We start from the raw sequence: 14,085 nt of genomic DNA on the forward strand, positions 1-14,085 counted from the left end.
CTTACTTCACTTATATGGAAATTAGAGCAAATAACATACACAAGTACTGAGTCCAGCACTCGGTACTCTATGGGTAACGATACCAATGTCTCATCCTTCCGTTTCAAAACAGGTCATTTTCAAGCATCCCGTGAAGACTGTTTGGACTCCTCTGAGCGAAAGATGGTAGCTACAAACCCAAGTCGCTTTAGAACAAACTAGAAAACAATCTGGCGAGCGGTAACTGTTACCATGAAACAGAATCTGAGAACCGACGACGCTAAAAACATTCAAAATTAGTTCTTGTAACAACATATTAAATCTCCATCAGCGCCACTCAGACTCCCCATTAAAAACGACTCATAGCGAATATACTAACGGATATTACATCGGACAACAGCTGTTACAAACTGGCTCTAAATACACAGTGCCCCATTAATCACACAGCCCTACACACTGTTTACTTCAGAAGTGTTTAACAACGCGATCCTGTGATAAGGCTACAAAAAAAACGGCCAAATATAATTAAATATTAAGTTCATTTGCATACCTAATCTCACAGATTTGTCATCGTCGCGTTAAACTTAACGGAAAAGAGTACCACACCACTCGACCGCACGGATGTATTTTATTAGCATCGGTGCCATCATAAGACCAGAAAAGTACCAGCACACAACTGATTTTCGCGCAGTCAAATTAATTTGCATAGATGAAGCTAAGGCGTTGGAGACAATAACCAATACGCATATACCAACAAAATTCAGGAATCAACTGCCTTTAGAATAAGATAATTTGGCCTACATCTCCCAAAGTGAGGTTCAAATAATTATTCATGACCTACCACCGATAGGCAAAACATGACCCACATGCTGTAAAGACAACATGTGTGCACACGCCAAAAGAATGTTATATTTGACACAAATCAAAGATGGCAATACCAGACGGTTTCTGCCATTGCACAAAGCAATGCCATTACCTTGCTGAACATCTGTTCGGTTTCCTTCTTAACAGGTTAAGGTCAAACTACACAGCGAGCAACATGTCCATTCCAGTAATCAAGACCACATGTCTCAACTCAAGAACGAATTTCCCTTACACAATTAACTGTCTAGTGTTAGGTCACACTTATACCAAAGCCCATCAACACACGCAGATCTGCTGCAATTCAATTGACTTCACTTCCATTAACTATAGAATTTCTTAACGGCCGCTTTCCAAGAATCCTGTATGCATTTCTTATATTTCCGATGCAGTCTTATCTTCTTAGCTAATATTAGTTTCTCTCAGCCTCGTGTATTTTCCTCGCCACTTTGTTTTCAATCTGCGCTCATTCCTCCGAGTAAGACACCAAGAAAACGAAAACGTCGAGGCCGCAACAGTGCAGTAGTACCAGCAGTGGCCGAGGAACTTCTTTGCGGCGAAGATCCAAGGATCGATGTCACTCAATGGGACGTATGATCTAATGTCCGTGGCGACAACGTTAACGGCATCTATTCCTTCACCCAGAACAACCCCCGAAGCGCTCTTGTCTCAAATGAAGCACATCACCGTTACAAATACATTTTAATGGTCTTTACGACAAAAACCTACTCTTGTTTCTGACAAACAAATTTATTCCACAAAGAGACCGTGAGCGACATGTAGAGTTACGAATTTAAAAACAGCTGGTGTACGTAATTGTCACAGACGTATAAAATGTTAATACATTCCTAAGTGGGAAAAAAAAAAATTGTGGAACGCAATAAGCAAAATAAATGTGCCAAGGTACTTTCGCTTTGATCTTGCCAGTAGGCACCAATTATTGCACAGAACGTGACTGACCTCTGCTTTCGGAACTAGCAGCTTATTAACAAAACTAGCTAAACCCGCCAAGATGTGTAAAATATAGATTTTGAATACTGTCTGTACAGCCTTAAAACGACAGGTCTTACTTTTCAGGGATGAACACATGTTACATGGATTTGAAAACAAAGCGCTCAAAAGAATATTTGGACCCAAGAGACACAATTAGTAGACTATTTGGAATACCACGCATAACGAGCATTTGTACAGATTGTTAGTATGGTGAAATAAAACGGTGGGGAATACTTTGGACAGCGAACAACTGGATATCCGGACAATCGAATATTAACGAGGGTATTAGGAAAATAGGCTGTGGAAAAGGGGGGTGTATAGAACTCGGCCGAAATCGCGCCCAGCAGTTCAATTAGGCTACTACAAGAGCAGTTAAATGAATCTTTGCTCATGAAATTGGAGTAGATACCAAATTAAATTACGCAATGACACGTAATTAAATACTATATGCATAATAATATACATCTCTTAAAGTACCTCTTGAAATAGACATCTTTAAATTTTAAACCAATGTTAAAATATTTAGCGGATTTTCTCAGTAGGACTGTCTCAATTAAGGGACTTACTCGAAATGGCGTACGCCTATAGTCTATCTCGGGTACTTGAGATTATCTGAACATAAGACAAATTTCCAGCGATACAAAGAAACTCGTAGGTTTTATAAAGTTATGCCTTCCATATAAAACGAAGTTTTGACTGCAAACTATAAAACACGGAATGATACCCCGAGTTCTCACTGACTACGACGGATAACTCTGATGTGCCCTACAATAATTTAACACACTGTACTCCATCCACGCTAATAGAATCGGAAAGCTAAATACAGTTAAGAACGCCTCTATTTAGGGGTTCCACAATTTAATTAACCTTATTCAATCTGTCCAATTTCCACCGGTTTCCATAAAAAGTCTGCACGCGAGTTAATTTAACACCTCATCCTCAGTTTCAATAGTGTTCATTCCCCTCCACTTCTGTTCGTCACACAAGTTGTAGCTCAAAACTTCAACACAATGGACCTTCGAGCAGCGTTGCTAGGCAACGAACTGCACTCTACCGACTGACAGATATTAATTCCAACCTTCAGAAGCATGGTCTGACCATTATTATAAAAACAACAGTTTTATATAAGAACAAATTACAAACTGAACAAAAGCATGACTAAATTAAAACAATGAATTCTGGGCTGTTACGCCCGTGCAGTGACGTATGTCGTTACCAACGTTGGTAACTATCTACAAGACTGCACTGCGGTACAATCCAGAAGACCGCAATACAAGTTTTCTAACAATATGGACGATGATATATCGAAATGCAGTAGAATTAATCTACTTAAGGTCCCTGGAGGATGGCACAGGTTGCCACTACCCTTCAAGGCTAAAGTAGAGGCAATTACGAACAAATGACAACACTTCAGTTCCGTTATTCCCATATCACGACGATCGTGGAGTAAATACAAACACGGACAAGGCATCGGATGCGAGAAGCGAAAGCCCAGTCCACAATCAACCGACGACTGTGTCACAGGAGATGAGAAATTCTGAACGGCACTTCTCACAACTAACCACCAATCACTATCCTAATGTTACCATAAAGCTCTGATTAACCGTACGCGTACCATATTACTTCGCCGATTTCCTTATTGTTTGTCCTTGTGGGGAGAAAAAAAAAAAATACAGCGCTAGTGGTACAACATGAAGTTAAAGTTAACTCCCGTTTAACAGGCATAAAATTTATTCAGTCGTAGGACAGTTAATTGAAAAACTGTTTAATCCGGGATTACATTCTTAGACTGGAGAAAACAATAAACAGATAAATGGGAATAAAAATGCAGCACAGAGTGAACAATCATCACAGGAATTTAGTAAGCTCGATAATTTATCAATTACTGATATACCATAGACGCCACTCTTTTCCCCATATTTCAGAAACCAAAAGTGCACGGAATTAAGAAAAATCAAACAACAGTAACCATAAAACCCGCATGACGTTTGCTGGTGGCTTTTTGAAATGGTACTAAATATATAGAATCGTCCTGATGATGGAGGTAGCAGCAACCTTTTGAAACGTTGGTAAACTTCTACCAGACTACACGGCGTTACAACCCAGAAAACAGACATCTAAGTACTAAATATGATATATTAATGAATAATTATTTAATCGCGTTTGGAATTCGGATATTCCCAGAAACAAAAAATAAACAGATGATTACGCTGGAAAGCCGGTTAAAGGAGAGTCCACTGCAAATACAGCTCAACATTCTGGGTGCTGGTCTGTACTTGGCCTCAACGACTTTATTGCAACCAAGATGACACCCACAACGACAAGTTCCTTTTTAAGGCCACAAAATATGAACCAGACTGTTGATGGGATATCAAGTACCCTCTCATGCAATCGCTAAATATATATCTCGTGGGCTGCAATGTTTCCATACTCGATCACAAAAGGTGACAAATCACCTGTAGACAATCGCGTACAGAGGATATTCAACATTAACAGAACTTCTCAATGGAGTTTATGCATTGCAGGGTTTCGATCGATCAGAACTAATAGCTTAAAAACCTATAATCTATGTAATTTTCTCACTAAAATTATTATTTTATACCTAGATGTTATTTCCTACTACGAATCCAGATTGCAGACAGCAGCGTGACGACGTCCGAACTGAACTAACGTCTTAGAATGCCGTGAATCATAACAGCTAAATGTTTAAATGCTGCTGTTATTTTCTGTTTTCACAAATATATTACTGATCCCATCAAATTTACGAAGACCTTGTCACTAAACACAACTTCACAAATGATCTAAAGCCGGTTTATGAGAAAACCAAGACACGTTTTCGCGTGTATAAACCTATTATTCCTAGAAAAAGAAACTAACTAACTAGATGGCTTACCGAACCCGAAGGTTCATCACCGAATTAACCAAAGCCCTCCACCGGACCCTGTCCTGGGCCAACGAAATCCAGTCTCCTTCGACTCCTATCTCTCATAGATCCCGCCTGAGATTATCCTCCCATCTACGTCTAGGTCTCCCCAGTGGTCTCTTCCCCTCAGGTTTCCCAACCAGTACCCGGTGCACACCTCTTGTCCCATCCATGAGCGCTACATAACCCGCCCATCTCATCCTTCTCGACTTAATCACCCTGACAATGTTGGGGGAGGAGTACAGATTTTTAAGCTCATCATTATGCAGTTTTCTCCACGTCCCATCGTCTTCTCTCCTAGGCCCAAATATCCTTCTCAACACCTGATTATCAAACACCTGCAATCTGTGTTCCTCCCTCTGAGTGAGAGACCATGTTTCGCACCCATACAAAACAACAGGCAAGATTATTGTTTTCTATACTTTAATTTTCAGGTTCTTAGAAATCAGGCGGGAAGACAAAATATTTTGAACTGAGAAGTAGCAAGCATTAACTTTAACTTCGCAACGTACATACTAAAGTTACTTACAAACGTCGCTGTAAGAAAAGACAGAAAATAACTTGTATGCATAAAGTGTATACTTTAGTTACTAATGACTTAAGAAAATTTATTAGGCGTGACATTGCGTCCCAGCAACACTTATCGTCTTCAAGGACTTACTTCGTTGCTATTTTGTAGTAGCCACAGAAAAACCCTCTACAACCTCTCGGTTGTATTAAAAAAGTTACGCTCAATGTGCTGGGAAACAAAGAGAGTTTATTAGTTCAGAATGTCACAGCTGCCCTCCAGTTTTCTGAGGCGGAAACTTAAAGGGAGTTACATAACTTGGGGAGGAAAGGTGTCTGCACAACGACAGCGCCATGCATCAAGCTAATCTTTTACCCTACAAACAAATAAAAATCCCTTTGTCCACTTCCCTGTTCCACTGATCATTCCTTGTTGCCTGGCAACCACATATGGAATTTTTAAACACTTCTTTCCCAAAACCGTCGACAAGTTACACAACTGAATTTAAGGGCTCTAAATAAAACTCGTTGATTGTTGAGAGAGAAAAAACAGTAAAATACAAAACGCAAAACTGAAACATGTGTTGCTTATCTTTGTACTTCGATAAATGTATATCATATCGATAAGTGCAAGTTTATGATCACGATTAGGCATATCTTGAGTGGGACGTTACGTAATAATCTTTTTTGCACAGAAGTTTCTCAAGAACTGAAAAACTTCCATTTGAGTTTCATCTGAAGTAGGAGCAACATCAGACTGCTATAAATCAAAACAAAAATTCACAGTAAAATTCTAGTGTGAATCACCAACCAATATAAAATTTCATCTGAATATACTTAACATTTCTTTGGAGACGAAACCTTCAGAAAGGGAAAGAAATTTATTTTCTATAATGCCATTTTCGGATCCATATTCACCAGACCTGTTTGATTCAGTTGGTAATGATAGTTATTAAACCTGGATAACTCCTCAGAGAGAAATATCCCCGGCTAAACTAGAAATTCCCCTACCTTTTATGGAAACCGAAGGTTATATACTATATTCACAAGAATCCGCAATTGGGTATCCTGCAGATCCAGATAAATCAAATCTAAAACTTCTTGACGATAGTGAAGAGTCAATTGAATAAAAATTTTCTTGGATATTATCCATCGTCTAGTAAATATAAAACGTAAAACGACGTTTCTGAGATGGGACTCTATCTCCGTCTTCAGGTTCCTACACAGTTGGGCCCAACTCGTCCGGAGATAGGGATTAGCTCTATCTAGTGGGTCCAACTGTGTAGGAACCTGAAGACGGAGATAGAGTCCCATCTCCGAAACGTCGTTTTACGTTTTATATTTTACTAGACGATGGATAATATCTAAGAAATTTGTATTCAGATAAATCAACTCGACATCCTCTCACCTAAATTTTGTAATGGCTCTAAACACCAGATTTCAACAAAGCCCGCTGATTCTAAACGGACGGACCGAGGCACCTGAATCCATCGTTAACGCAATAAATAAAGACAAGCAGTCACTGGCCTTATTAAGCCTACTAACCAAACGTACGGTTAAGCGACACAAAAGCTCAGTTCTAACTAAACACACAAGGATAGCCATGCTCGAAACATCCACGTTAATAAAATAGCCACCTCAGAGCCGGCAGGAGAAATTAATTGCAAACTGTCTAACTAACCCAGTATCTGTGAGATAATTTATTCTCCCGGGACAGGACTTGCATTTGATCGCGGACGGATTCTCATGAATATTCATGAACTGTTTGTCAATCTAGCTTAAATCATTGCTGATAACCATGACGTCCTCGATACTATTTTCAAATAATTCGTATCTGTTTTAGTACGACACAGGAAGGGAATTTACATTTCAGCACGTCAATTCGAAGGGTTGGGTGTGGCACGCGTTATCTGATATGCGGTAAGGTCCAATGTGAACACAATAATGAACCTTCGAGTTCCATAAAACACGAGGAATTTACTGAACTGGACGATTATTAGCTTATCAAGAATGACTGTTCCATGGAGTAATTCCATTATTCCAACAGTGCCAGGTGACGTGCATACAAATAACGAAGTTCCTCGCTAAGTAATATCCTAAATTTAACACTGATTTTATAATTTCATAATATGCAGCCATATTAAAATGATAAATCGGAACGCGTATGACACAGGAATATCACACTGACGTGGATGTCCATACAGTGCACTGTTCGCCTGCCCTTTTTTAAGCGGTAGATTCCATGTTCCACATTAGTAAATTTTTACATAATTCGAAATTTTGTGAAAGCATTTTGATCGGAAGACTGTACAGTCTACCTAAGCCAAACAACAGCAGTTTTATGTCCAGAACAGAGCAGGTCAAACACGACTAAGTTTCCGAGTTATCTGATACAGTTAAAAACTCCAAACTCACAATTACATCGCTTTGAAAAACGGAGATGACATTCAGAGGACAGCTCTGAAATCATGTACTAGCCAATCTTCGCGTCTTACCAGTTTATCTTCCTTAGTTACTAATATCGGTACATACGAGGTGCGATCGGAAAGTTTAAAGACTGCGCGTATAAAAACCCGTACACTTATCTCAGGTATTAAATTCATCCATCACCCTCGAAGTAGTTCCCCTGGGAGTGAACACAACGATCCCAGCGCCGCTGCCAAGCCTGGAAGCATCCCTGGAAATCTTTCTTTGTCAGCCTGTCAAGCACCATCTGGGATCGTTGTGTTCACTCCCAGGGGAACTACTTCGAGGGTGATGGTTGAATTTAATACCTGAGATAAGTGTACGGGTTTTTATACGCGCAGTCTGGAAACCTTCCGATCGCACCTCGTATGTGAACACAGAAATATGCTCGAGTGGGATTCGAAAACGCGACTGACTGGTCCAAAACCGACCACCCACCATGTCTAAAAACAGAAGAGCAGCGGGCCTTTTTGGGTTTGAAGCTCGAAAGTGAATGACACAAAGTACCCTGTCACGAACGAACAAACGACCATAGCCTACGTGTGTAGAACTGCATAACGTCCAAGTTAGCTGGATGTTATGTTGCCGTTACCGTTTAACCATCCATATGTTTTCGAAGACAAGAACTGAAAGAGCCCTGCCTTTAAATATTTGATCTCCCTCTAGGGGAGGGTAAAGGGAGAACCCTCACAAACCCCAATTCCGTGGTCCACCATCCGTCAGTCGAATCTGTCGCAGAGATACACAATCAACTTACTGCAAATGCGAGCTACGACGTCCATGAGGTTCATATGACAATTTTCGTTCGACCATGCAAGTATTTAATCCAGATTTCGATACGAGAAAAACGTTCAATCACTGGCACACAATTGCAATTGAAAAGAAAGCGGCACTGAACCGCAGCGGGTGAACGTAATGTCTCCTGTTTGTCATCGAGGACAAGGGATGGCCTAGGTTCATGAAGTTCCGTCGATATAATGACTACTTGTAACCCAAAATTCGTCAATACATAAAGAGCAACTCTGGACCTTACGGCACATTTATGAATGTCTTTTTACAACCGTTGCCATGGTAACGCTGTTAAGGGAGTTTGGGCTTACGAAATAGTACTTATGACATTCTTTGTTTACTACTTCAGATTTCCCGTCATCCATAACGGGCAATTTACTAGTCTGTTTTTTCAATTCTTTTTTAATTGTCTTGTCTTGCAGCAATACAGACAACCAACCGCTTGGCCTATGAAGTCCTTCCACTTGCAGCCACAAATATCTGAAGACCCAGACACAGCCCTGCAAAGAAAATTCAATTCCCTCGCTAGACGCAAAGCTCTATCTATAAAGCTGTCATGTGCAGGCCGACCCACGGCTGACGGCCTGTAACTCTCTACGAGGAAAGAAGTGAAGTTTCTAATTAAACGTATCTGCATACATTGCGGCTTAATTAACAAATCTAATTCGGGTGAAGAGAGGACCAAACAGGAACAAGCAAATCCATACTTCGGAATCAGTGAATTCTGTGAGAACTACGTGGGCTTTCGTGTCCATAGTTTGATCAAAAATCCACCCCACGTTAGTTATATGCCTCTAATGCAGTCTGCATGATAATTGTATGTCTGTAGTTTATTTAACAACGATCTCAGCAGCTCATATTATAAAACGGCGAAGACGGCCATCTACATACCCGTCGCCGTGAGAACCTGAAATCTCGCATCATTTCCACAGTGTGTAAGCCCACTTGCTCTCCACGATTATGGTCCAGCCACTATTGATTAGCCAAGGTATGACACGCAACGCGTGTGTAAACAATGTTCGACGTCAATCCTGCGTTATGGGCATTGGGTTTGGATGGGCGTGTCATCGTACTACAACCAACAACCACGAACATAGCATATTAAAATGCAGTTTCAGACAGCCGATAAAGGGTAGTCCTCTAATTTCGGGGTTGGGCGGGGTCTAACTACTTCTCAACGCAAAAAATAGCATGTTACGAATGTTACAAGGCCCTGGACTTCAAACTTTTTTTGTACGATGAACCGGTTTTGCGAAATTCGTAAAGCAATTTTTGAGACTAAATAGGATGCACAAACCTTCCCAGTGTTCGATCATTTCATGCACTTCGCGTAAGGAATGTATAAAATGGAAGCAGCTTTCGCACGCACGATCTGAACTGGGTCACGTCAGATCAATTCACGGCCTATCTCAAAGAGCAGCGGCAACACGTATAGCACAGGTAATGGCGGTTGCAATTCAGGGTTCAAACGGATGTGTCTTGCGGGTTCAAAAACTATTTGTTTCTCTGCAACGTGTTCCTCCTTTTCTGCGACGTTCCGTTCGGGAAACAGAGCGACGATACGTAAATTCTAACCCACGTCACTTTACCAAGGTGTAACCATGCAGCAAAAGCGAACATTTAGGCCTGTAAGTTACCACAAAACAAAATTTCCTTTGCCACCACGACGTTTTTCTATTTTCTTGAAAGGAATGCCCTAATAAAAGTTTCATGTTTTGACGATATAAAACTAGGAAAAAAACCTGCAATAAATGTCACCTGTGATGTGAACCACTGGAAGCATTACGTTCGTCTAAATAGCATGTAGAAATTCAGTTCAAACCTCAAAGAATACAACGCGTCTGCATTACATAGACCAACTGGTTAATGCTGTTTGCAAATATAATCGCTGTTTATTCTAAGCAAAACGCAGTTACGAAGTTAAAAGCAGATTGTAGATAAAACTACTGGCCACTGTGATTTAAAGCTGGGGATCTCAGCCTACTAAACAGCTGTCAGTAATTCAGAATACGTACCATCGAGCAATGAACATGAAACGATATGGAAGAACGCAATCATGGCACAATTCAGGATACTTCCCCGGAATGACCCTAGAGCAGAGGTTCCCAAACTTTTATACCTTGCGCCCCCCTTAAAATATTTCATAAATTTCACGCCCCCCCCCCTTTCCAGAACAAGTGCAAGCAAACAGATCTGACATAAAATTTGGCTATGAGTATACATTTTTTTATAATTTAGTATATATTATTCAATGCATTTAATTTAAAAAATCTGTAATAAAATATACGCTTCATAACTGGATTAGTGGGATGGATGCGGTTGCTTCTGTGAACATAACTTATCATACTGAGGTTGGAGTTTTGAAATGACCGCTCTAAGGTCGTTTTTCCAGGTTCATCGTAGAACGATGCTTTGTTTTGATGGCTGCCACTGCTGAACTGCCTCAATCAAGCGAAGGATGTTAGAAATGTTTCTCCATATTTCGTTAAAAAAAAGTTTTTCATACAAACAACAGGCCCCCCAGAAAACCACTCACCCCCCCAGGGGGGGCGCCTCACACTTTGGGAACCTCTGCCCTAGAGTAACCGAGGAAAACCATAAAACACCTCAGTCAAAATAGCCGGTTTCCAAGCCGAGATTTGAACCCAGAACCGAAAACTTCCTACCCATGCAATGGCTGAACACACAATTCTATATTCACGTCTCACTGCATACAAATCGCCACCCTGTAACTTATTATTAGTTTTGGAAGCATGTGGTCAAGCAGAGCGTAAGGTTGTCTGAGATTCCCCCTTCAACCAATAAACAGCAAACTGTAGCAACTTCTGTGTAATTAATCACTATGTCCTTCAACTGCTCAAATAATTATACAAAGCCCTGTACTGCAGACGAACGGCCACCCCCATTAGATGCCATGATGAACAGGAAGGGTAATTAGCAGTTTAATCATAATTTCATAGTTAACACTTCCATAGACTGCAAAACATTGCTTGGGTCATGGTTACAAACATCAGATCTTCTGACCTGGTGTAATCAAATTATTTATGATGTGTAAACAAAACCTGCCAACAACAACTCTGGTTCACCTCTGGAAACATCACCAATGACATTTTTTGTATTGCATGTTCAAAAAACAAAAATTCAGCTGTGTAATTACACTTGTGTTCATTTGGGGATGCTTCTTGATTTATTTAATGTCGATGTTTAACTTCAAAAGTTTCTGGTGTCAAATGGTACAGCCTTACATTCATTTATGGACTGCTACTTGTGTTATTTAATGACAATGTTTCAACTGTAGGAGTTACATGCATCTGATAAGGCAATTTATCAGTGATAATTAAGTATGGCACATGCAGGTTTCCAACACTCCTCCATAAGATTGCAATCAAATAATTCACTTCAGTCTCTCATTATGAACAGTCTTCAGTGTTAATATGCATCTGATTAGTTGGTGATGCAACAGGAGATACACACACAAACAAAAAATATCACCCCTTATTGTTCACTAAAAAAGTTATATATTTCCAATTATTGTTAGATCTCTGACCGGGGGGAATTACAATGTATTTGACAAATGAAAATATAAAGAAAATGTCCCTGCCGTTTCGAATTGTGTCAAGTATCTCCAAATCACTGACTCCTCATAATGAACAAGACACAAGAATAATTGTTGTTTTTGTGTTTATATTGCAGATAAAAACTCTTTTCAACTGTGTATGTCACATTTCCTCATTGGACTTACAACCATGAAATCAATACTGAACCTCAATCTTAGCATGTAAAAACAATAATTGGGTCAGTGATGAATTTGTTTTTCTGATTTAACAGACCTTATGGCTTGTATTTCCACACACAGCAAATCATTACAAACATTGGACAGACACAACACTACAACCCTCAAATCTGCTGTAAAGAAAATATCACTTCTAAGACATATGTTAAGACAGTTTTCCAGTCTCTAATAGCAAACAACCAAGCCAAAGGCAAACACAAATTTATGCTTGTAAATGTCATTCTGGGAGAATGAATACATAGTGTAAACCCATAGTACATATGATGCATTATGATATAATATTCTTGAAGGGTTTAAAAGTACTGTTACTAGCACTAGACACACATCATAAACAGCACAAAAACAAATAAATCTGAGTATGTGTGTACTTTATAATAAATATGATTTCTTTGCAGACATCCATAAACTGCACACATACATATACATACAAATAAACAAAATGACATGGATCGAAAAGTTGGTCAGGCTGACAACTGGATATGGACTAAGTCAAAAAGCACAACAGTAACAAGGGCAGACTAGTGAAGTCACTTATTGTGGCATTATGGTGATAGTACGCAGAGGACAAAACAAATTCAAAAAGACTCGAATACACATTAAACGACAATTATACGAGAAAACATTTCAGCGTTTCATAACCTCGATGGGGAAGAATTAACTGTCATTCTAGTGACTGATAAAATCCGACATCCTCCATGTAAACAGGTTAAATCGACCCAAGAAACTAACGTCGTGTAATTTAATGTCTTAATGATACACGATCACTGCAGGAAAGCAACTGTTTGTAGAATCTCAAACATAGTAAAAGACTAACTGGTTACCTTCATTTTCTTCGTCTATCTTTAGTGCCTTCGAAATGAATTCAAATGCCCTTCTGTGGTGGTGTTTCTGTTTGGCTAGTAATGGGTCGCCGGGACCTGGACCGGTAGGATGTTTCGGGTGAAGCTGTGACATATCTTGAGGATAGTCTTGAGCTTCACTTTCACTTTCCGGTATAACAATCTCTACTTTGCAAGTTGAATTTGTCTTTGGACGGTGCACTAATCTTGATGTGGACGCATATAGGTATTTGAATATCACAAACAGCTGATATAACAAAGAACGCAAAATGTCAAATAAAAATATCACTGGAAAAGAAACGAAATATAAATTCCTCTTGTGCACTGATGGAATATCCTGTTTTGTTGATCGATCCTCCGATTTTCGCGATTTATTTGGTGACTTCGACGTGCCTTTCCGCAGCATCCGTCCGCCATCACTGCACGACATGCCGTAATATGACGTCACATCACTGCCTTCATTCGTTTTTAGCGGCTTTTGGAAAGTCGCGGCTTCTTAGATTGAAAATAAAGTTCACAGCGCACACTCTGTGGCAATAATATCAAAGCAGCCGATTCTGTAGAGTATATACGATACCAGAGAAAATCAATTGCTTTAATGTAGTTTCATTAAAATTCTGAAGATAGCGCACTAGTTGGATCATCGGCTGGAAGAGCCCGAACGGTAAAGTAAAACTCTACCTCTCAAACGCATGCATGCTATGCGTTCTTGAGTGAGAGAGTGGAAATCGACTGTTTCTTTCGTTTCAGAGTCCACGAGATATCGAATGGACGAAATCAAGTAGCCCATTATCATTCACTGGTCCTAAGTTAAGAGTTTCTTCTTTGACCCGGCACTTTGCTGGTCCAGGGGTTAATGTTACTAATTTAAAACACCATTTAGAATAAAATAAATTGATGTAATTTGGCACAAGTTGCAATTGTAATTCACACAG

The 14,085-nt window shown here is 39.8% G+C and overlaps 1 protein-coding gene across 4 annotated transcripts in view; it reads right to left on the bottom strand.

The window, feature by feature from the left end:
* spas (spastin) overlaps positions 1-13,672 on the bottom strand; it is a 50,881-nt gene extending 37,209 nt beyond the window's left edge. For 2 of the 4 annotated variants that reach the window (XM_087352550.1, XM_087352546.1), the window contains exon 1: positions 13,133-13,671. In XM_087352550.1, coding sequence (XP_087208676.1) covers positions 13,133-13,580 — 448 coding nt within the window. In that variant the 5' untranslated portion in view covers positions 13,581-13,671. Of the gene's footprint in view, positions 1-13,132 lie in introns of all 4 variants that reach the window. The other 2 variants (XM_087352548.1, XM_087352547.1) reach the window with 2 other exon arrangements.
* Positions 13,673-14,085: the final 413 nt, after the last annotated feature.

Source organism: Zootermopsis nevadensis, unplaced genomic scaffold (genome assembly GCF_977971745.1).
Source record: "Zootermopsis nevadensis isolate Lab colony 2312 unplaced genomic scaffold, Znev_1.0 Znev_ptg000021l, whole genome shotgun sequence".
Lineage (NCBI taxonomy): Eukaryota > Metazoa > Arthropoda > Insecta > Blattodea > Termopsidae > Zootermopsis > Zootermopsis nevadensis.